This window comes from Cebus imitator, unplaced genomic scaffold (assembly GCF_001604975.1).
Source record: "Cebus imitator isolate Cc_AM_T3 unplaced genomic scaffold, Cebus_imitator-1.0 Scaffold297, whole genome shotgun sequence".
Lineage (NCBI taxonomy): Eukaryota > Metazoa > Chordata > Mammalia > Primates > Cebidae > Cebus > Cebus imitator.
The window spans coordinates 1993498-2017507 of NW_016107612.1; the positions used below are offsets into that span (position 1 = coordinate 1993498).

The 24010-nt window shown below is 55.1% G+C and overlaps 1 protein-coding gene across 2 annotated transcripts in view; it reads right to left on the bottom strand.

Annotated features, from left to right (window-relative positions):
- Positions 1-20666, bottom strand: part of SLC12A3 (solute carrier family 12 member 3) — a 45721-nt gene extending 25055 nt beyond the window's left edge. Inside the window, exons 1-17 of one of the 2 annotated variants that reach the window (XM_037729311.1) lie at positions 20574-20666; positions 20288-20363; positions 19157-19252; positions 18746-18885; positions 18247-18357; positions 17242-17353; positions 16921-17051; positions 11347-11431; positions 10309-10463; positions 9890-9997; positions 9284-9407; positions 6937-7038; positions 5553-5708; positions 4408-4507; positions 3291-3402; positions 2775-2915; positions 1909-2015 (exon numbers count right to left, since the gene is read on the bottom strand). In XM_037729311.1, coding sequence (XP_037585239.1) covers positions 1909-2015; positions 2775-2915; positions 3291-3402; positions 4408-4507; positions 5553-5708; positions 6937-7038; positions 9284-9407; positions 9890-9997; positions 10309-10463; positions 11347-11431; positions 16921-17051; positions 17242-17353; positions 18247-18357; positions 18746-18885; positions 19157-19252; positions 20288-20354 — 1847 coding nt within the window. In that variant the 5' untranslated portion in view covers positions 20355-20363; positions 20574-20666. Of the gene's footprint in view, positions 1-1908; positions 2016-2774; positions 2916-3290; positions 3403-4407; positions 4508-5552; positions 5709-6936; positions 7039-9283; positions 9408-9889; positions 9998-10308; positions 10464-11346; positions 11432-16920; positions 17052-17241; positions 17354-18246; positions 18358-18745; positions 18886-19156; positions 19253-20287; positions 20364-20457; positions 20553-20573 lie in introns of those variants that run through there. The other variant, XM_037729312.1, reaches the window with a different exon arrangement.
- Positions 20667-24010: the final 3344 nt, after the last annotated feature.

A 24010-nucleotide genomic window follows, 5' to 3' on the forward strand; every position in this document is an offset into this window, starting at 1 on the left:
GTCTCAAAAAAAAAAAAAAATAAGTACAAAAATTAGCTGGGCGTGGTGGAGCACGCCTGTAGTGCCAGCTACTCAGGAGGCTGAGGCAGGAGAATTACTTGAACCTGGGCGGCAGAGGTTGTGGTGTGAGCCAAGATTACGCTGTTGCACTTCAGCCTGGGCGACAGAATGAGACTCTGTCTCAAAAATAAAAATAAAATAATAAAATAAAATAAATTGCAAAAGCTGGGCACGGTGGCTCATGCCTGTAATCCCAGCACTTTGGGAGGCTAAGGCGGGTGGATCACCTGAGGTCAGGAGTTTGAAACCAGCCTGGCCAACATGGCAAAACCCCATTTCTACTAAAAACACAAAAATGAGCTGGGCGTGGTGGAGTATACCTGTAATCCAGCTACTCCGGAGGCTGAGGCAGGAGAATTGCTTCAACCCAGGAGGTGGAGGCTGTAGTGAGCTAAGATTTCGCCACCACACTCCAGCCTGGGTTAAGACAGAGCAAGACTCCATTTCAATAAGTAAATAAAATAATTAAATAAAGACGTCTGGAAGACTCTTGTTCCAAAGGTGTATGAACTGCCTGATTGACACAGTGCCCAAGAGCCCACCCACCACTGGGGTTTGGGCCAATGGGCTGCGTGCTGCCCTCTCTGGGCTCCTTAAATCACATTATCTCTGGGACAAGGACCTTTCAGGCCCCGCTTTTTGAAGTTTGTTGGAATGTTGGAGGGTGGCTGGAGACCAGGTATTCTACCAACTGCTGCTGTAATTCTGTTAGCAGCAACCGAGAGGATTGCTCCGAGTCCGACAGCTGCTTAACAGCATATCTGGAAGCGGGTCCCAAGGGCCCGCCCGACCCTCAGCCTCATGCTGTTCACTGACACCACACACGACGACATCAACACAGAAAAGCCACACATCAGGCAGGCATTCTCTGGACCTCACACAGCACAAGCTGAAGAAGACTTTGGAGTCAGCCCGGACATCCCAGGGAGTTTGGTCCTCAGGGCTTGGTTTCACTTCCCTGTTCAGTGTCACCCGGGCTGGAGTGCAGTGGCACGATCTCAGCTCACTGCAACATCTGCCTCCCAGGTTCAAGCGATTCTCCTGCCTCAGCTTCCCGAGTAGCTGAGATTATAGGTGTGTGCCACAATACCCGGCTAATTTTTTGTATTTTTAGTAGAGACGGGGTTTCACTATGTTGGTCAGGCTGGTCTCGAACTCCTGACTTTGTGAACCACCTGCCTTGGCCTCCCAAAGTGCTGGGATTACAGGTGTGAGCCACCATGCCTGGCCAGACTCAGAGCTCGAGCTGGCTACCTGTGTGCCTTCTGAAGCCCACAGGGAGGCATGAGGTTTTCACCGAAAAACTCACATTTGCAGTTACTCTGAAAAATTAAAAGATCTGGCAATATTGGGCTCACATTTCTGCTTGGGCACTAGAGCGTATTCTGCTTGTGCTACAGCCAAGTAGCAGCCACTCTCCCTGGGGTTACCACAGTCTCCACTGCTCCCTATCATCCCACGCCCGGCCCACTGCACTTTTGGTGCTGCCTGCCTGATCCCTGCCGGCTCTGGCGTCCCTGACTCATACGTCAGAGAAGGGCATTTTCAGCCTCAGCCTGTTTCTTCTTCAGCTTTGAACGAATGGATTGAACTTCTTTCTCAAAGCCAGGGTCTTGCTCTTTCACCTAGGCTGGAGTACAGCGGTGCGATCATCACTCACTGCAGCCTCCAACTCCTGGGCTCAAGTGGGCTTCCTGCCTCAGCCTCCCAAGTGGCTGGGACTACAGATGCCAGACACTCTGCCCAGCAGGACTCAACATTTCAAGCACCCACTACTTCCTCTCCACTGCTCAAGGCCCAATGGCCCGAATTAACAGACCCCAAGCCCCTTCCCCTCCCCCAACTCACTGGAGGATGCCAATGTAGTCTTCCACTGTGGCTGGGTGAGCCAACTGCCAGTTCTTCTTGAACCCGACCACCAGAATATTGGGCTTCATTCTCCCGAGACCTGCGGCCTGCCAGGGGACAGAGGTGAGATGACCCGTCAGAGGGGCAGTTAGTGATCAGGCCTTAGGTCCGGAAAGGGCTGTGCTCTATGACTAGGGTGGGGCTCTGTCTCAGCCCCAGCCACCCTCCCATCCAAGCTTTGGGGGGTCAGGAGATGCATCCCCCTATTTGGGGTCCTGTCTGCCTGGACACACCCAGAAGAAAGGTGAAACTGCAGACAAAGCTGCCCGCCATGGCTTCTCAATCCTTGGCCGAGGACTATAGTGTCCCATGGTTGCAGCTGACCCCAGCTCCTACTTCTCTAACAAATTAATTTCCCACAAGAGACTTGAGTTTGGATGCCCCGCTTGGCGTATTACCGGGTCATCTAATCCACACATCATTTACGTTTCTCTTTTTTTTTCCTTTTTTTTTTTTTTGAGACAGAGTGCCATCATGTCACCCGGGCTGGAGTGCCGTGGCACGATCTCTACTAAAAATACAAAAAAATTAAGCAGGTGCGGTGGCGTGTGCCTGTAATCCCAGCTACACAGAAGGCTGAGGCAGGAGAATCGCTTGAACCCAGGAGGCGAAGATTGCAGTGAGCTGAGATCACACCATTGCACTCCAGCCTGGGCAACAAGAGCAAACAAGTCTCAAAAAAAAAAAAAGTCAGGGCTTTTTCTGCAGCAAAAGGGGCTTAAGCAAAGGGGTGCGCAGGACTTTCTGCCTTCCAGCTTGTCTCCCCGAGTCATAAGTCCTGTAGGGGAGCCCCCAGCCCATGGCACCTGCATGAGAATCTGGGCACCGCTTCGGAGGTCCTCGGCAATGACGTCGGAGTAGAAGGCCTTGATCTTCCTCTTGTTCAGCCACTTGGTGTGCCCGCTGGCGATGAGCCGGAGCTCAGGCATCCTCTGCTTGGAGGGTCCCTGTGGGTGGAAGGGGCAGGGGACACTGCCAGCTGCCTTCAGCCTCCGGCCTGAGATTCAGCCCCTCTCCTGTCCTGGAGGCTGCCCCAGGGGCTCAGCAGCATCCATGGTGCCCCTTTCCTTTGATCATTTAAGGGAAGGACAAGGAGTGTGGAGAAAGAGGGGAAGAAGGGAGAGGTAGGGAGCAGGAAAGAGGCAGAGCAGCTGGGGGAGAAGCCAGCAAGAGAGACCAGGAAGGGGAGAGAACGGGTCCGTGGGGGGCCTGGCTGGGCGCCCCTTGCTCTGTATCGCCTCGACCACCACCCCGTGGGTGGACATCACACCCAGACGGCTCCCCCAGGAGTACTGCCCTACGCCCCTCCTGGGGTCACTCACGATGAGCACATGGCCACAGATCATCAGGCTGAGGTTCTGGGTGAAGGTGCCCACAAAGTCCACCAGCGCTGGGCGGAAGTTTGGGGGCCCTGTGAGCACCAGGCACTGGGGGCTGAGGAGGGAAGAGAAAAGGACAGGAGCCATCAGGAGAGAGCCCACAGGAGGCTGGGTGCAAAAGGCACCACCCAGGCTCCCTGAACAGCGATGTGGCCACCAACATGACCCTAGGTGCTTGGGGCCTTGACTTCCTGCCTATAAACCCAGGGTGACTTTTAGGGCCCTTCCCACTCTTTTGGTGGCCTCCAAAAGGACTAGTCTCCCTGGTCCTTCCTGCTCAGGCCACCAAACACTCCCCCCACTGCTTCTCCCCTGCCCGGCCTAGCCTAGCACGGAGATGGGAAGAACAAAGCCTGGGAGTGAGGAAGCCTGTCACTTACAAACTCACCAGTTACCCAGGCAGGTGACTCAGCCTCTGCGTCAAGAGGCAGCAGAGGGCAGTGGTCAAGGGCCACGACCTGAGTCAACTGGAGCCAGACTTAATCGGCCATTCACCAGCTGTGTGACCTGGGGCCAATTACTTAACCTCTCCGTGCCTCAGTGTCCTTGTCCATGACTGGGTTAGTAATTTCCTGGACCTCAGCCGGTTGTCCTAAGGCTGTGTGAGGTACTTTGCAAGTGCCTGGCTCATAGTAAGCATGACATAAACAGATATTGTTGATAATTACTAGAATCTGGCGGGAAGGGGATGGCAGGTGCATAATTCTCCTCGACAAAGAGGGGAATCAGCTTTGAAGGGTACTCAGGAGAGGTTCACACCATCCACCCCCAAGATACTGTGAGGGGAACTGCAACACCAATTGCCTCCACAACAGAGATGCTTCCACTGTGGAAACTGAGGCACAGAGAGGTCCCTTGACTGGCCTGGTCCCCATCATGATATGTCCACTCCTGTCTCATGGCGCCTGGGTGGCTCCGCCACCTCTGTTCCCTCTCTGAGTGGGGGCCGCGTACACCGTGGGTCTGTCCAGGGCAGGTGACAGGTCTAGGCTTGGAAACTCCCAGGGTGGGGCCATCACCAGCCCCCGGGTCTTAGGTGGGTCCCAGCAGCTCTGCTCACCGGTAGTTCTTGATGTGGTCTTCTACCTCATTGAGGCCCACTGAGTAGCTCAGGGCCAGGTTGTAGGAGCCGGCCTGTACCGAGGAGCCCCAATTTACCTCTGGGGGAGCAAGGGAGCAGTGGGTTAAGAGCAGTGTTAGGAATCACCAGAAGAAACCAGACACATGGGGGCAATGTCAGTCCTCTCTAGGCACCCAGCATCCGTGGGAGCAGGGCCACCTGGGGTGGGCAGCCTGCAGGATGGAGGCCTGCGGACCATGTGACTGCACACTGAAAAGTGACACATTGAGGCCGGGCGCAGTGACTCATGCCTGTAATCCTGGCACTTTGGAAGGCCGAGGTGAGAGGCTCACTGAGGTCAGGAGTTCGAGACCAGCCTGGCCAACATGGTAAAACCCCATCTCTACTAAAAATTCAGAAGTTACCCAGGTGTGGTGGCGGGCACCTATAATCTCAGCTACTCGGGAGGCTGAGGCAGGAGTATTGCTTGAACCCGGGAGGTGGGGGTTGCAGTGAGCCGAGATTGTGCCACTGCAGTCCAGCCTGGGCAACAGCGTGAGAATCTGCCTCCCAACCCCCCACAAAAAAAGTTATACATCAAGCTCCACACAGTATCCTCCTGCTTTGCCAAATCTTTGCAATGGCCTAGACGCCCAGGTTGAGACTTAGAATCCCAGGCCTTCTCAGAGTCCTGCTTCCTGCCCTCAGGTCACTGCCACCCCAGGGTCCCTGCCTGCAGCCAAGTAGAGCCCCTGCCCAGAGTCCAAGCTTTGTCTGCCTGCAACCACACAGCAGCCCTCGGCCACCCGAGGCCTAGGTGTGCACAGTAGCCAGCCAGCCCCTCCTGGGGGACAGCCCTAGGGAAGAGGCAGGGGCGGGCTCTGGAAGCTCACTCAGGGTCCTTTGGGCAGAGATTCCAAGGTCCTGAGTGCCCAGGGGTGGCTTAGAAGTTGGGGCATGGGACCTGAGTGGGGACATCCCTTGGGGCTCCTTGCCACATGGGGAGGGACGAGGGCGGGGGCCAGAGAGGGGCCCTAGATAGCACAGAGCCCGACTTAGAGCCCTCTAGTGGGGGCGGAGGGCAGTACCGCCTGGGTGGCTACCCTGGGGGAGGAGGGCCGCGGCCCCGCAGCTGGGACGCACACCTGGCTTCTTGTAGATCACATAGAGCAGGAGGAAGAGCACCACGCCGATGGCGATGAGGGCTGCCCACCAGGTGAGAAGGAACATGATGACCACGGAGATGACAGCCCCGAACAGCGCCGCCCACTTGTTGTAGTATTGGAATGAGGGTCTCCACCCTGGGCCGAGAGCACCAGTCAGTGGGCAGTCCTGGCACTCTGGAGCCTCTTTCTAGGCCAGAGCTGCTGGGCAGGGCCTGGCAGTAATGCCAGCAGTGCCCAGAGCCAGGGTCACAACATGTACCCACCAGCCATGAGCACCAGCCACTCCTCCTCCCGGGGCTGGGTCTGCAGGCTCTGAGGCAAACCACACACCCATCTTGGCTGGCATTTCACCATGTGCCCAGGCTGTGCCAAGGAGTGGGTGTCCAGCTCTGGCCAAATACAGCCACAGGACACCCCACGCCAGCAACAGCACCAGCTCCCATGGTGCCAAGGGGGTGAGATGGAGGTGGAAGGGCTTGATTCTGCCTGGCTCCTCACCAGCAGGCCAGGCTAGGGCTGCCATGAGTGATAGCCGCCTCATGGCTCACCTCCAGGGCCATCATGCACACTGGGGTCTATGTGAAAGGTGGCCTGGTAAAAGGCAATGGCAATTTGGAACTAGTTAGAAAAAGTCTTCCTCAAGACTTTATTGCCATCTGCCAGAAGTTTTCCATCATACATATGCAAATGTGTGAAATAATATGATATGAATCGTGCCTTCTAGAGTTGTGCAGTGTGCAACCTGTAGCACTGTACATGACAGCCCTAGCTGTAACTTTGGGCAATTGTTTCTCTAAGGAATCAGACTCCTGATTCCTGTAAAACTGGGGAAGGAAAAGACTGGAAAACCCCTACAGATGGTAAACAACATATGAATTCATGTAAAGTGTACACTGTCAGAGCCACTATTATTACTATTTGAGATGGAGTCTTGCTCTGTTGCCCAGGCTAGAGTGCAATGGCATGATCTTGGCTCACTGCAACCTCCTGTTCCCGGGTTCAAGTGATTCTCCTGCCTCAGCCTCCTGAATAGCTGGGATTACAGGCATCCGCCACCACACCCGGCTAATTTTTGTGTTTTTGTAGAGACAGGGTTGCACCATGTTGGCCAGGCTGGTCACAAACTTCTGACCTCAAGTGATCACCAACCTCGGCCTCCCAAAGTGCTAGGATTACAGGTGTGAGCCACCACTCCCGGCCGAGAGCCACTATTACTAGATTAACGTTCCCTTTCATAGGTTTTAATTTGAGAGGTGATCGTGGGCTGCTGACCTCCACCCATGCCTCCCACTCCCACCCCAGGCTCCAGTACCCCCCAGCCCCTGGGTGCCTCCTCCTGAAGTGAGGTGAAGGGTTTGCTTACCAGGCGAGTTGGTGATGGAGGCATGGAAGCAGCTGAAGTTGATGAGGGCATAGGAGCAGAGGAAGAAGTTGGAAATGATGGGGGCTATGGTGTTGAGCTCAGCTTCAGGGACCCAGGGAGAGAGAGGACAGCCTGTTGGGCAACTCCGCCAAGGAGTGGCTTGGCACCCTCCTTCCCAGAGTGGGGGACCCCAGACAGGTCACGAAGGCTCAGACAGTCTCAACCTTCTCATCTGTGAAATGGGTCTATCCTTTTGTGAAGCTCAAAGGGATGGTGCAAACTGTAAGCACCCAGCTTTTAAGACACTGGTGGGGGCAGTGTGAGAGTAGACCCCCTCAGGCTATGGGATGATCAAGAGTAGTGGCTGTCACACTGTTTTGACCACAATTACAGTAAGAAATACTTTTTTTTTTTTTTTGAGATGGAGTCTTGCTTCATTGCCCAGTGGCGTAATCTCAGCTCACTGCAACCTCTGCCTCCCAGGCTCAAACAATTCTCCTGCCTCAGCCTCTCTAGTAGCTTGGATTACAGGCATGCACCACCACGCCCAGCAAATTTTTGTTTTTGTTTTTGTTTTTTGGTGGTGGTGTTGTTTTTTTAGACGGAGTCTTGCTCTGTTACCAGGCTGGAGTACAGTGGCGAAATCTCGACTCACTGCAACCTCCACCTCCTGGGTTCAAGCAATTCTTCTGCCTCAGCCTCCCGAGTAGCTGGGACCACAGGCATGTGACACGACTCCCGGCTAATTTTTTTTGTATTTTTAGTAGAGACGGGGTTTCACGGTGTTGGCTAGGCTGGTCTCAAACTCCTGAACTCAAGTGATCCGCCCCCTTGGCCTCCCAAAGTGCTGGGATTACAGGCGTGAGCCACTGCGCCCGGCCAGAAATACATTTTGCAATGTGACTCCGGACACCAAAGGCCGTAACACAGCTCCACCCCAGTGGTAACCCACCCAAGAACTGCTTCCACTCCCGTCTCCCTGTTCCCCTCCCCTGCCACTGTCCCCAGCACCCCAGATAAACGTTTACATATGAATCCTTGTCTCAGGGCCTGCTTCTGGGGATCCCAAAACATTATACGCACCAATGTGCCAGGCCCTCTGTCCACGATTTCATGTAATCACCTGAGAACCCTGCCCGAAGCATCTGAGATCATGGTCCTCAGTCTGAAGTCAAGTCAGACCCACCCAGATGAAAGGACATCGAATCTAAATCAGGGTGCATTGCAGGGAAATGTGTTTCTGGGCCCCGGAGAGCAGGACGCAGACACAGGGCCAGGGAACACCAAGTCTGAACAGACTTTTCCATCCCTGCCACCTCTCCATGTGGTTCAGGACCCGGTAGTGCCTGGTGTCTGGAAAGCTTCCCTTGGGCAATAGTGACTAAGCAAATCTCATGGACTGTGATGCCAGCCTGAACAGCACGGAGTCACTGGTGGCAGGAGGGTGTCATGAGCCCAGGGAGGCTGGCCAGCAGTCTACCCCCCACCCCACTCCTGCACAAGGAGCGGGGGCCGGGGGCCATCATGTCGCAGCCTGGCCACTGCCCATGCTTGGCATGGCCACCTCTCTCCTAGCGAGTTCTGCTGCCACGGCTAAGTTAATGAGGGAAGCGTCGGGTGTGTGCACATGTGAGAGTGTGTGCGTGCATGAATGCATGTAGGTGTTCCTGCACACGTGGTCTCTTCCTGCCCTTCTGAGATACACCTGTTATGCACTATTGCTCCCATTCTGTAGATGAAAAAGGTGAGGCTCAGAGAGGTGAAGTAACTTGTCTAAGGTCACACAGCTGGCACGTGGCAAAGCCTGGATAGGAAGTAGATCTAATGAACCAATTAACGGTGCCCTTTTCTCCTAAGGCATCTTCCACCTTGAAACCCAAGGGGTCTAGAAGTCCGAGGTCTGAGGAACTGGGTTTGTCTAGTTCATATACCTATGAGGATACTGACCAGCCATTTGTATCCCATCCCAAGGAGGGACCAGTCAGCTTGTCCCATGCTCTGAAGGCGTTCTGGGGGTTCATTTAGACCCGGGGCGGGGATGCTAGCAGACTGGGAGAACAGGTAGGTTCCCTTCTCACAAAGCAGAAGGCTCTGCTGCCTGACCTGGTTTGGGAGCCACCCTGCCTGGAGGTGGGAAGGGGAAGGATCACATGGCCCCCCCGATGTCTCCTCCCAGGTGGGGCCTCACCCCTCAAGACTTAGCCTCTGAGTGCCCACTAACTATCACACCTAGCAGGGCACTGGGGCGGGGAGATGAGGAGGCGGGAGAAGAGCCCGGCCCCCATGACCCTCAGGGCCACCCAGGGGAACAGGAGGCCAGGCCCTGTGAGCCCCAGCAGCACCTTACCGATGATGATGAAGGCCACGGCGATGGCATAGGCCAGCAGGTAGCCGCGCACGGGCTCCTTGTTCTTGCCGTAGCCTTTCCCGAAGAAGCCGATCAGTGGGTACAGCTGGTCTTTGCAAAGGCACTGCAGCACCAGATGCCGCGCTCACCCCCAGGCTGGGAACTGCCACTTCCCCTCCCCTGGGGCCACCTGAGCTCCAGACCAGCTCGGTGCCCTCCCCAACCTGGATCCTGGTGTCTGTTTCTGTTAAACAGGGGTGATCAGCCCTCCTCCGCTCTCCCCACTCTACCATGAAGATAGTAAAAGGGCATGACCAGGTGGGTTGGTGGCTCTGGGTACAGCTTGAAAGGTAGAGTTGCGGACAGGATGCAGGTGGCACAGGTGGGAGTTTGGGGTGGCGACTGCAGGTGTTATTCAAGTCACACTGCCGGGAAGGGGCTGCTTCCTTCAAGAGTTTGCTGATAGCTCCTTTTCCCTTCTGGCTAGAGATCCCGGTCTAATGACACCTCCAGGTCTTTATAGCAGTCACCCAGGGTCCCAGCCTATTGTGCCTCTGGCCCAGGCTTCCCACCCCCCATCATCTTGATCCCTTTCTGTGGCCTCACCTGGAAGACTTTGGCAGCAGAGACAAGGCAGGCCAGGGCAGAGGAGAGGGTGGCCCCAAAAATGCCGGCCGTGATCAGGGGCGCGAAGCCTGACACCATGCTCATAGTCTGCAGGGATTTGGGGATCAGGGACTCCATGGTGGGGGCTGAGCCAGAAGCCCCCAACTGTGGCACCTCATTCCTTACTGCAGGCAGGGGCTGGGCCCTGAGCCTCCATCTGAGTCTACAACCCACCCCCGGAGATCCCAGGGTCCGCTCACAGGCCGGGACAGGACAGACCTGGCTCTGAACCCCTATCCCCTAAGCCTAGGACTCAGCTCCCCAAACTAGTCCCCCCAGAAATTTCCAGGCCTGCAAGGGGCCCTGCAGCCTCCACCCAGCCCCCACGGTGTCTGCTGGGTCAGCCCTCCTGGCGGTACCTGGTAATAGTTGATGAGGCCATAGCGGCAGCTGTGCTGCTGGGCGCATTCAGTGAAGTTCCAGCCATAGCCGCAGGCCAGTCCCTCACAGGCACCCCAGCCGGGGGTCACCGTGTCATTCAGGACCCCAGAGGCATCGCGTACCACGCAGGAGCCTGAGAGGGGGAAGGAGAGCATGGGGAGATGTCCCTTCCCTCCTTACTTGGTCCTCTTCCAGCCCCACCTCTGCAGAGGGTGAGACACTGCAGAGGATGGGGCAGCCCCCGCTTCATCACGCGGGGATGATGACAATGGCGGCATGCTGACGGTGTGCCCGGCGCCATGCTAAGTACTTTACAACAACCTATGAGCAGGCGTCGCTATCACTTTTGTTGTCGTTGCCATTTTACAGGGGCCCAGAGAGCTTAAGCGACCAAGATCACAATGTCCTCCTGAGATAAGCTGGACCAAGTCCCTTGGCCATTTGTGAACAGCTTGCCTCAAAGGGGACCTCTGGGAGCAAGTGCACCTGTGAGGATCTCAGTTCAAGGCAGGTGTTAACAGCCCAGGCCTGGGCTCAAAGCCCGGCTCCACCATTCAGTGGCTGTGTGACCCCAGGAAGGTCATTTAACCTCTCTGAGCTCCTGTTTTCTCCTTGGTGAAACAGGGAAAATGACAGTGATGGGATTGGCATGAAAAGGGCTGGGCACGTGACGAGTCAGTTGCGGGTATCATCACCATCATCATCACTCCTGGGGTTGGAGCAGGATTTGTCCTGTAGGATCTTCACACTCATGAACCTGGACCCTCAAGGAACCCAAGGAGCCTGGTCTGACCCTGCCACATCCACTGCCATGAAGATACTCTGATCATTGCCAAGACAACCCAGAGACAGGTTCAAGGTTCCACATCCTGAGGTCACCACACCCTCCCAGCCCAGCTCTCCCTGTTAGAGAGTCAAACCCCACCCTCTGATCCCCTCCGGTGGTTTGGGGTTTGGACACCGCACGGTGGAGACCAGGTCCCTCCCCTTCCTGACTGGCTGGGCTGGCCACTTACCAATGGTGGCTGAGATGGCCAGGTAAGAAATGGTGGTCCAGAAAATGGCCATGAGGGTCCCCTTGGGGATGGCTATGGCAGGGTCCTGTAGGAGGGAGGGAGAGAGGGGGACAGGGAGGGAGGGCGGGCATCAGACGACCCCTGGGCCTCCTTCCAGGCCCATGCCCCTTGTCTAAGGCTGAGGCTGAGGGCAGCAACCTCTGACCTTGGCCCCTCAGAGCCCCCGTTCCAGCACAGAGGAAGAAGCCTCATGACTGAGGACACAGAGGGAAGCAACCAAGATCACGGGGTGGAGACTCCACCCGAGGCCCTGGGAGATGGAAGCAGAGAGAAGAAATTCAACAGTTCCGCGCCTAGGCCATGAGGGCACTTGGCCAGGGCTTGCTTTAGGGTGGGGAAGGCGGGGGCAAGGTGGCGGGCTCTGGAGTCGGCCAGCCCGGGATCAGTTTCAGGTGGCCAACGGGGCAGGGTGCTGTGTTCTCATGCCCCGGCCCTCACCTGTCAGGGATGTTGGTGAAATAAATTAATCCACATTGAGATCCTAGACCAGGACTCCCCTCCCCACCAGCCCTCACGGCATGGTCAATCATTATGCACCAATTGATTTGTCTGGCTCCTCAACAATAAATAGGATACGCCCCGAACATTCCCTTTCCATTCTGGGAAAAAAATCTCTGCTCGTATTTTCTTGTTTCTTTTCTTTCTTTCTTTCTTTCTTTCTTTTTTTTCTGAGACAGAGTCTTGCTCTGTCACCCAGGCTGGAGTGCAGTGGCACAATCTCGGTTTACTGCAACCTCCACTTCCTGTGCTCAAGTGATTCTCCTGCCTCAGCCTCCAAGTACCTGGGACAATAGGTGTGCACCACCGCTATAGGTGCCCTAATTTTTGTACTTTTAGTAGCGACGAGGTTTTGCCATTATGGCCAGGCTGGTCTCGAACTCCAGACCTCAAGTGATCCACCCACCTCGGCCTCCCAAAGTGCTGGGATTATAGGCGTGAGCCACTGAGCCTGGCATGCTTGTATTTTCTTAACAGTGATAACAGTGATAACAAGCCTTCATGAACACACCACGTGCTACACTCTTCTAGGCACTTTCTCAAATGTAATTTCCTGAGAAGTGGGCTGGGCAGCCCGGCTCAGCTGGTGGGGAAGCTGAGGGCAGAGAGCCGTGAGGGAGACCAAGCTCTGGTCCTGACCACATCAAGGTCCATAGCCTCAGGCTCCGAGGACTGGTCCTGGGTGCTGCAACACAGGCTCGGATTTTGACAGCAAGTTTAAGACCTACGCACCCTCCAGGCACAGACCCAACCCGGAGGCAAAGGCCAGGCCTGTCACGGGATGTCAATTTCTAAACCTCCCCAGCCTTTCCTGGGCTGTTCTGCATACTGTCCAGTTAGCAGATGGAGCCACAGATTAGCAGCAAGTCAAACTAGGGTGGTGGGGGAGGCTGCCAGGAGGAGGTGAGAGGGAGGGTGTGGCAGTCCTGAGAAAAATGGGAGGAGAGATGCGGAGCTGGAATCTCGAGCCCGGGTCTGCTGGGATCCCCAAGCCTTGGCCAAGTCCCCTCTGTGGCCCAGGTGTGGAGCTGTTGAATTTCTCTCTGCCTCAGCCTCCCAGGGCCTTGGGTGGAGTCTCCACCCCAGGGCTCTGCAAGGCCCCTGCACCCGTGGACCTGCCAGCCCTACCTGGTATACCTGTTTGACTTAACTGGGCCATGCACATGGGGTCCCCAGTCCCAAAGCCAACAGAACTTACCAGCCTCCCACCCTGCCTCTAGTGGGTTGAATAGTGTCCCCCAAAATTCACATCCACCTAGAATCTCAGAATATGGTCTTATTTGGAAATAGAATCTTTGCAGGTGCCATTAGTGAAGATGACGTCATACTGGATGAGGGTGGGCCCCGCATGCAATGACTGGTGTCCTTGGGAGGAAAGGACCCACAGAATAAAGAAGGCCACATGAGACAGAGACAGAGATTGGACTGATGTGGTTGCCAGCCAAGGAAAGCCACTGTCAGCAGCCACCAGAAATTAGGAAGAGGCAAGGAAGTGTTCTCCCCTGGGCTTTCAGGGGGAGCTTGGTCCTGCCAACACCTGGGTTCCAGACTTTTAACCTCCTGAACTGGGAGAGAATACAGGTGTTTTTAAGGCACCCAACTGGTGGTAAAAACACAAATATGTCAGCCATCAACCCCCACCCTGCCTCCTGCATCTAAATCTGAGATCTCAGCCCTTGGATGCGCTGGGAAGGGGCGGGCGGGGAAGAGGTGAGCTGGGTAGAGGTGGGCTGAGATGTGGACCTGGATGTGCCTGCCTTTGAGATTGCTGCCTGGGAATTTAACCAAGTTAGACTCTTCCCTGCTGTGTGCACTGGGAGAAGCCCCTTAACACCCCTGAGCCTCAGTTTCCCCATCTGTAAAATAAGCAAATAACTTGGCATGTGACAAGTGCCCATAAATGTGAGCTGTTGGGGTGGGGGCAGTATTGTGAACAGGGATGTGGCCTGAGGCTAGACAAAAAATATTTGTTGAATGATGAAATTGTGATGCAGTTGAGGTCTCCCTGTTTTAGAAACTGGTACTCAGGCAGGGTGCGGTGGCTCATACCTGTAATCCCAACACTTTGGGAGGTCGAGGCAGGCAGATCACCTGAGGTCAGGAGTTTGAGACCAGCCTGACCAACGTGGAGAAACCCTGTCACTATTAAAAACACAAAATTAGCTGGGTGTGGTGGCACATCCCTGTAATCCCAGCTACTTGGTAGGCTGAGGCAGGAGAATCACTTGAATGTCGCAGCGAGCTGAGATTGCACCATTGCACTCCAGCCTAGGCAACAAGAGTGAAACTCCATCTCAAAAAATAAAATAGAAAAGAAAAGAAAAGAAACTGGCACTCGGGCTCCTCTGCCACCTCCGTAGTCCTGGGCAGGCCCCTGAACCTCTATGACCTTGGCTTGCTTGTCTATATCGTGGTAAAAATGACAATGATGACAAGAAGCTCTTAGCTCCTCTTGCAAGCCGGGCACTGTTCTAAGCACTGCATTTTACATGAATTAGTGCATGGAATCCTCTCCACTGACCTGCAGTGCAGGGGCTGTACTAGTCCCATTTTAGAATTGGGGAAGCTGAGGCTCAGGGAGTTTTAAAGGATCTTGCCCAAAGTGTCACAGTGAAGGCTCCACACACGGTGGCTCTGCTGCTGAGGATGCTCCCACAGGATGGGTGAGGACATCCAACAGCCAAGGGACCCTTACGGCTTGGGACCATTTAGGACAGAGTGCAGGTGCTGGCCCCACCCAGTTTCCAGACAGCTGACACCAGCCGGTTGATAACCTAAGAAGATGGATAAGGCAGATAAATTCCCAGGCAATTATGTAACGAGGCTCCTTGGAATCCAGGCTGTCTGAGCACAGGCCCAGCCTCCGCGGGACCTCAGGACACACAGACCAGGCCTCTGCCAGCCATTCCCCAGACAAAGGAGAGGAGCAGACCAACACCTATTCTGCAATTTCCAGGCTGGTTAAAGCCAGCCTGGCTTCACAATCGCCTCCATGCACGGTTCTTTTCTTTCCTTTTCCTTTTTCTTTTTTTTTTTGAGATGGAGTTTCACTCTTGTTGCCCAGGCTGGAGTGCAGTGGCACAATTCCGGCTCACTGCAACCTCCACCTCCTGGGTTCAAGCAATTCTCCTGCCTCAGCTTCCCAAGTAGCTGGGATTACGGGTGCGTGCCACCACGCCCAGATAATTTTTGTGTTTTTAGTGGAGACTAAAACATAGTTTCACCATATTGGCCGGGCTGGTCTCGACCTCCTGACCTCAAGTGATCCACCTGTCCCAGTCTCCCAAAGTACTGGGATTATACGGATGAGCCGCTGTGCCTGGCCCAATGCACAGTTCTTACTTCGCTTAAGAAAATGCGTCAAGGAGTGACTGGAAGTTGAGGGTGGGGGTTAGCTGTGGTGTCCAGCAGGGGGCTAGCTCCCCACTCATCACCCTTGCTTGCCTGCCACCTCCTTTGAGCAAAGCCTCCACCGGCTTCCCATCTTTCAAAACCCAGCTCTGGAGCCTCCTGCACCCAGAAATTCTGCTGGAGCCCCTGCCAACATTAGTCTCTCCTCCCCCACGATGCAGCACTTTGTGCCACTGCTCAAACACTGCATTTCACCACAATTCAGTCACCAATCATGTACGGAGCACCTAGTATGCGCCAGGCTCCGAGCTGGGAGGGAATAGAGAGATGCAGGCAAGCCTCAGTTCTCCAGATGCTGGGCAACAGATATGTTTGGCCAGACATCATTTTGCTGGGGAAACCATGGCGCTGAAGGAAGGGCTGGTAGAGATGATAGTTGAAGGAGGTATTTGAAACAGGCCAGGTGCAGTGGCTCATGCCTGTAATCCCAGAACTTTGGGAGGGCAGATCACTTGAGGTCAGGAGTTCGAGACCAGCCCGGCCAACATGGTGAAACCCCCGTCACTATTAAAAATACAAACATTAGCCAGGCATAGTGGCAGGTGCCTGTAGTTCTAGCTACTCTGGAGGCTGAAGCACGAGAATCACTTGAACCTGGGAGGCGGAGGTTGCAGTGAGCTGAGATCACGCCACTGCACTGCCCTTCAGCCTGGGAGAGAGTGAGAGGTCATCTCAAAAAAAAAAAAGGCCCGGCACCGTGGCTCACGCCTGTAATTCCAGCACTCCTGGGAAGCCAAGGCGGGTGGATCACTTTAGGTCAGAAGTTGGAGACCAGCCTGGCCAACATAGTGAAACCCCGTCTCTACTAAAACATATAAAAATTAGCCAGGCTGTGGTGGCGTATCCCTGTAATCCCAGCTACTTGGGAGGCTGAGGCAGGAGAATCGCTTGAATCCGGGAAGCAGAGGTTGCAGTGAGCCGAGATTACACCACTGCTCCAGCCTGGGCAAAAAGAGGTAAACTCTGTTTCAAAAAAAAAAAAAAAAGAAGAAGAAAAAGAAAGAAAAAAAAAAAAGAAAGAGAAGCAGAACAGAACTTTGAGGGTAAAAAAAGCCAGTATAGGGAATTGCAGGTAGAGAGCGCAGCATAGGCGAAGGCGTGGAGGAGGGACAGGGTAACGTGGGCAAAGCAGCAGTCTCAGGGCTGAAGCAGGCTCATAAGGGTGGCACTGGTCAGGGGTGAGGCTGGACAGACGGGCTGGAGCCTTGAATGCCGAGCTAAGAAGCCTGCCTGCAGCAAGGCAATGGAGAGCCCTGGGAGGATGTCAGCCCAGCGAAGATGTGCGTGAGCAAGGCTGAGTTCTTAAGGTCACAGCTGGGCCAGTCTTCCCCTAAGGCTGACAGTTCTGGAAACTAGGGAGGAGCCTAGCCATTTTGCGGTGCCCCTCAAAACCTAGAATGCAGCTGATCTTCATAAACAACCGCAGAATGGAATAGAATTGGTTGGACTGGGTTGAACTGAGCTGAGTAGGACTGGACTGGATTTTAGAGGCCCTGCCTCCTGGGTCTCAGTGCCCAGAGGCAGATGTCAGTAGAGCAGGGAGCAGGATTCTGCTCACTGCCCCCTGCAGTGCTGGGACATGGGATGGATGGGCATTCTTCTCACCTTGAGGTCACCGGAGATGTTGGCCCCTGCGAGGATGCCCGTGGCTGAGGGGAAGAAGATGGAGAACATTCCAAAGAAGGTGCCATCTGGGCCCCGCCAGTCAGGCACCAAGTTCTGGACAAAAATGTCCCCTGCAAAAGCAAGGCCTGAGTAAGGCTCACGTGGAGGGCTTGACCCCGCTCGGTGGGACCCACTGGGCAGGCAGCCCCTGATCATGGGATTGGGGAATCCCAACCTCCCAGTGTCCACACCATGGGCCAGATTCCTGGGCAGACACTCCCTGTCCCCAGAGCCATGGTCAGGGCCCCGGTCTGCACATACCCCGGTAGCTGAAGAAGCCTTTGGAGGCCTTGTCCTCAGATGGGGGGATCAGCGTCCCCACCAAGTAGTTGGCAAAGGAGACCATGATGACAAGGAAGAACAGCACCTGGGCCTGGGGGACGAAGGACCCCACAGGTCAATTATTCTGGTTCTACCTCTTTGGGAAGCCCCACCAGAAAATGATTTGCCCAGACCCTGTTATTCACTCACTCATTCATTCATCACACATTATACAGCAGGCTCTGTTCAAGGAGCTGGGAATATAGCAGAGAACAAGACCACCAAAGCCTCTTGTCTTGGCTGATAAATAAGGAAGATGAATTTAAAGTAAGAAGAGCTTTGGGCTGGAGGCGGTGGCTCATGCCTGTAATCCCAGCACTTTGGGAGGCCAAGGCAGGTGGATCATCTGAGGTCAGGAGTTCAAGACCAGCCTGGGCAGCATGATCAAACCCCGCCTCTACTAAAAATACAAAATTAGCCAGGCACGGTGGTGGGCACACGCCTGTGATCCCAGCCACTGAGGAGACTGAGGCAGGAGAATCGCTTGAACCTTGAGAATCGAGATTGCACCACTGTACTCCAGCCTGGGCAACAAGAGGGAGACTCTGTCTCAGAAAAAAAAGAGATTTGGGAGGCTGAGGTGGGCGGATCACCTGATGTCAGGAGTTTGAGACCTGCCTGGCCAACATGGTGAAACCCTGTCTCTATAAAAAATACCAAAATTAGCCAGGTATGGTGGCGTTGCCTGTAATCCCAGCTACTCAGGAGGCTGAGGCTCAAGAATCACTTGAACCTGGCAGGCAGAGGTTGCAGTGAGCCAAGATCATGCCACTGCACTCCAGCCTGGGTGCGAAGCAAGATTCTGTCTCAAAAAAAAAGAAAAAGTAAAAGAAAAGAAAAGAAAAAAGAAAAGAAAAGGCAGAGGGCCAGGGAGGGCCCAGGCCTGGAGACCCCCGAGTCTCCATGTGACCACCTCTGTGTCCCCCTCCTCCATGTCCTCCTCACCTTGGACTCCCACTCCATGCCAGCCAGGGAGATGGCCAACAGCACAGTGACGGAGACCACGCCGATGATGCGGATGTCATTAGTGGGGTCCACGATGGGTGTCCCATACTCCTGGGGAGGGAAAATGAGCCAGGCTGGAAGCCACGCTCTGAACTCCCCACCCCCCCAGACTCCGCCCACCCAGGAGGCACCTCCTGTGGGGTGCGCTCTGCTAAGACGGAGCTAACTCAAGCACCACCCCTGCCATCGAGTCCCCAAAGCAGCTGCTTCACGGGCCTGGACAACGTGGCCCTAAAGGCAACACACACCCCCAAAGGGGACTTGTGGGAAAGGAATGGTCTCTATTTGATGAGACTGTCACTCTCACCCACAGTGATCAGGCTGTGGTTGCTGATAGGTGAGGTCAGGCAGGGAGCAGGTGGGCCCAGCCCAGATAGCGGGGAGGAGAGTGCAGTGGGCTGCCGGATCCCTCTACCCAGGGTCCAGCCCCCAGCCTCACCTGGAGCAGGTCCCGCACGGTCTCTGCAAAGCCCACAGTGTGCATGGCCACACCCACGGCGTTGGCGAAAGCAAAAATGAGGCCGATGGAGCCCCCGAGCTCTGGGCCCAGACTCCGGGAGATGAGGAAGTAGGTGCCACCTATGAGGGCAGAGCCAGGAAGCATGAAACCAGAGGGGTCGGTTGGCTGGGGCAGATTCGGGAAGGCAGAGGCCAGGAGAGAGTGGCCAAGGGACCCATGGAGTCGGAGACAGCCAAGGCCATCTCATGGTGTAGACAGCCTGTCTACAGCCCTGTCCCGGAATCACAGGAGCGGCTGGGGTATCCCATTGGGTTGGGGCAGTCTGCAGTCCTGTTCCCAGGATGAGGAGCCCACGAGAGGAGGGCCTTGGTGGGAAGGGGGATGGCCCACCTGACTTGACCTTGCCGTTGGTGGAGATGGCCGAGATGGAGAGGCCTGTGATGGAGGTCACCGTGACCGACAACAGGATGATGATCCAGGTCAGGACTGCGGGGACACCCAAAGGTAGTCAGGGCATTTCCCGGGGGGAGGAGCCGCTTGCCTACTCATTCACCATGCCGCCTAAGTTCACCTCCCTTCTCTGAGCCTGTTTTCTCATCTGAAAAATGGGTGTCTATCTATCTCCTGGCATGCTCCGAATAGCCAGGGAGCCCTTGAACTAGCATCTCTGGGATTGTTAGGTATGGAGGGGAAGCCACCTTTTTTTAAATAAAAATATTAAGTAGCAGTTCCACACCATGATCACCTCTGGAAGCCAAATCCGTGCTGTGTTTTTACCTGCCTCATATAAATCCCACAACGGCTCTGTGAGGTAGGTTCTGTTATCACCCCCATTTTCCTAATGAGGAATCCAGGGCTCAGAGAGGTTAAGAAACTTGCCCAAAGTCACACAGCGGGGTACAGAGCTAGCATCTGAGCACTGTTCTGTCCAGAATGCAGCTTAATTTATTTTTATTTTTATTTTTGAGACAGGAGTCTCACTCTGTCACCCAGGCTGGAGTGCAGTGGTATGATCTTGGCTCACTGCAACCTCCACCTCGTGGGTTCAAATGATTCTCCTGCCTCAGCCTCCCAAATAGCTGGGATTACAGGTGCCTGCCATTTTTTATATTTTTAGTAGATACAGGGTTTCACCATCTTGGCCAGGCTGGTCTTGAACTCCTGACCTCGTGATCCACTTGCCTTGGCCTCCCAAGGCGCTGGGATTACAGGCGTGAGCCACAGTGCCTGGCCAGAGTGCAGCTTTCTAACCTGCATGCTTTGGGATAGAAATGGGCTTCGAGAGGTTAAGTGGCTTACCGAGGGCAAACAGCCCTTATACCTGCTGACACCACGTCCAGCGTGCCTCTCCGTGCCACCTTGACAGCATGCCTCTGTCGCTGCAGGGGACCGAGGCTGCACCAGGGAGGAGCAGGCCTGGCCCTTGGTCTGTGCAGCTCAGGTTTAATCCTGCACCCTCGGGGCCTGAGAAGAACAGGGTTCGAGCATGCCCTCCCTCCTCTACCCCAGAGGGGTACTCACCGATGCCTGCCTGGGCCGTAATCCAGGGCAGCCGCAGGTAGAGGATCACGCCCCAAATGTTGAGCATGCAACGGATCTGCGAGGAGAGGGGGGTCAGAGGCCACCTGAGTGTACACCCCAAGGCTAAATGCACAGGTCCCTGTCCCTGGCTATGGCAGGGTTTCGAGTACCTAGGCCCTGGGGACACCTGCGTCCCTTCTTCACCCACTTCAATAGGTTCTGAGTCTGGTTCTATGGGGCAGGAGGGTGAGAGGCACCCGGAGACCCACCTGTCCCTCTCACCTACTTTCCTGTCCTCCCACTGAGGCCTGACACTGGGCTATGAGCACTGTCCCCCATCACTCTATCCATCCCAAGCCCGGGATCTTGTGTCTGCCAGCCCCCATCATGGCCCGAGTGGCCGGCAGTTGACCCAGAGCCTGGCATTTACAGGGAGCTCAGCAAATGCCAGCTGAGCCAGTGCCCCATGTATGAGCAGATATCAGAGCTCAGGTGGCTGTGACTTCAGCTTCCAAATTTAAAGCGAAGCCAGAAGCCGAAATGGAGGCTGAAGCTTCCAACCGGGAGGGGCTGGGGTGGTCGCTGGCCCCACCAAGTTTCAGGGCCGTTCCGAGCTCTGACAACACAGCCCGGGAGAGAGATCCCAGCTCTGAATATGAGACTCCGGGGATCAGGAGGGGCTCAAGGTTCAGAGGAAGAAATGGAGGCACAGCCAGTTGGCAGTTAAGATCAGAACCCCAGCCTCCTGCCTCCCAGAGTAGGGCTAATGCCTTCAACATCCCATGAATTCCCCTCCGTAAAGTCCCATAATGTCTCCAAAGCCAAGTGTACTTGATTCTTTGCTGTCTGGAGACTTAATCCTGCTCCACACTACAGCAAACCTTTTTCTTCCCTTCATGAAGGGGAAAAACACGTTCACGGATTTCGGCGTTTAGTGCAGCCCCCTGGTGGCTTTTTAGGGAAACACAGTTTCTTCTAATAACTCCCTGGCAGGCATTGATCTATTATCTATTGATTTATTAACTCATTGAATTCACTGTACAGATGGGGAAACTGAAGTCCCACCAGGGCTTGAGAGTCAGAGCTGAGCCTGGATGGAGCTCTGCCTCCCCTCCCATTTCTGGACATCAAGCACCTACCCACACCCCACTCACCATCACCCCCTTGACCCAGCCGAAGCGCACAGGCTCTTCAGGGTTCTTCTCGCTGCTGGTGCCTGCCTCGTCTTCCACCAGCCCGTCGGTCATCTCGTGGCTGGGCCGGCTGTCAAAGGCCAGGGCATGCAGGTGTCTGCCTTCCTGCTGGCAGCCAAGAGACCACGAGTCAGGCAGGTAGCATTGCTAGGGACGGCATCTCTGCGTCCAGCTCACTGATCTGTACCACTGTACTCCATACTGGGCACCCCCTGACCCCTCAGCTCACAGGGTGTAGAGCTGCTTGAGGGGCTTTTAAAATGTTCCCCAGGTCGGGCGCGGTGGCTCAAGCCTGTAATCCCAGCACTTTGGGAGGCTGAGGCGGGTGGATCACGAGGTCAAGAGATCGAGACCATCCTGGTCAACATGGTGAAACCCCGTCTCTACTAAAAATACAAAACATTAGCTGGGCATGGTGGTGCGTGCCTGTAATCCCAGCTACTGAGGAGGCTGAGGCAGGAGAATTGCCTGAACCCAGGAGGCGGAGGTTGCGGTGAGCCGAGATCGCGCCATTGCACTCCAGCCTGGGTAACAAGAGTGAAACTCCGTCTCAAAAAAAACAAATAAATAAATAATAAAAATAAATAAATAAAATGCTCCCCAGGCCGAGCATGGTGGCTCACACCTGTAGTCCCAGCACTTTGGGAGACCAACGTCAGTGGACCGTTTGAGCTCAAGAGTTCAAGACCAGACTAGGCAACAAAGTGAAACCCTGTCTCTACTAAGAAATACAAAAATTAGCCAGGCATGGTGGTGTGCACCTGTAGTCCCAGCTACTTGGGAGGCTGACATAGGAGGATCCACCTCTTGAAGCCAGGAGGTGGAGGCTGCAGTGAGCCGAGGGGCCTTGGGTGCTCGGTTTCATAACAGCGTCTCCCCCTGGGAGAGCAGTGGCCTTGGAACTAATTAGGCAGTTACCCAGCTTTATATCGGGGGACGGGATTATTATCACCCTGGAGAAGTTAAAGCTTGTCCAAGGCCACACAGTTGGTCCCTGGAGGGCTGGCTCTTGAAACCAGGCTCTACCTCTGCGGCACTGGGAGGTCTCCTGGTTTGTGCCCCAAGTGACTGACTCCCTCCTCTGGGGCTTTCTTCCTGCCACTTCATCTCAGTATGGAGAAAGGGCCATGTTTTGGTTTGCTCTAAGGTAGGGAAGAGTCCTGTGAATTTAATAAGTCTCAGCCCCAGTATCAAGAACAATTCTGGGCCAGGTGCAGTGGCTCACGTCTGTAATCCCAGCACTTTGGGAGGCCAAGGTGGGCAGATCATTTGAAGTCAGGAGTTCGAGACCAGCCTGGCCTACATAGTGAAATCCTGTCTCTACTAAAAATACAAAAAATAGCTGGGCGTGGTGGTGTGCGCCTTTAGTCGCAGCTACTCAGGGGGCTGAGGCAGGAGAATCGCTTGAACCCAGGAGGTGGAGGTTGCAGTGAGCCGAGATCGCACCACTGTACTCCAGCCTGGACAACAGAGCCAGACTCCATCTCAAAAAATAAAGAAAGAAAGAACAATTCTGCCCAATTGTCATATAGGAAAAGTGAGGCCCCACAGGGGTCATGATGATCCAGCTTCCAGCCCTCCACTCTTCACAGTCTGGCCTCCCAGGCAGCAAACCCGGCTAGCCCCCTCTCTGAGGTGGACCTTCCCAGGCCCTTCTTTCCCTGTCTCTTTCAGGGGTGTGCAACCTGCTTGCATGCCTCTACTCACTGGAAGCTCATTGCCTCTCTGGGCCTCCCACTCTACCTCTGGGGTGCTAGTGTTCGGCTAATACAAATTCCAACATGTGCCCAGAGTTCTGCAGCTCCACTATTTCACAGGGGCCTCTCCACCCAGGAGGAAGACGCTCCTCCATCTCCACAGTGCAGACAACAGACCGAGGCTCAGAGAGGCTAGGCAACTGGGTCGAGATCACACAGCAGGAAAGTGGCTGGTCTTCTAAGACAGCACTTACCTTGAGGAAGGAGTGCAGGTCAGCCAGTGTGGGCCGGACCTTCCGGGGCTCACCAGGCTGGGTGCTGTTGGCATAATGATCGTACGCGGGCACCACGTCGATGGTGTTGTAGCCAAAGGTGCGCATGCAGAAGGTGCTGCTGTGGGTCAGGTGGCTGGGGTGGCTGCTGTTGTAGGCAGCTGGTGGTGAGGGCTCATCACTGCTCAGCAGCGTGCTGATGGTGAAGCGCCCACTGCACAGAGTGGGGTCCCCAGGCGTCTCTGTGGCGGGCAGTTCTGCCATTGTGGTCTGGGTGTCCAGGGAGGGGCTAGGGTCGGCAAGCACACACCGGGTGGTTTTATAGGCTGTGTCTGCGCTGAGGAGGAGGCGGGGAGGTCGGCCTAAACCGCCCGTGGCTGGTGAGCAGGGTCTCCAGACAGGGCCGGAGGCAGAGCACCATTTGATTGCTGAGATAGGAGACCTGCCTTGGATCTGGAGAGGTGGGCTGGCCCAAAGCCAGCCACGCCCTGAGTCCTGGAGTGGCTCTGCTGAGTCTGGGGGTGGCGGAGATCTCCAGCCAGGACCCAAGAAGGAACAGTT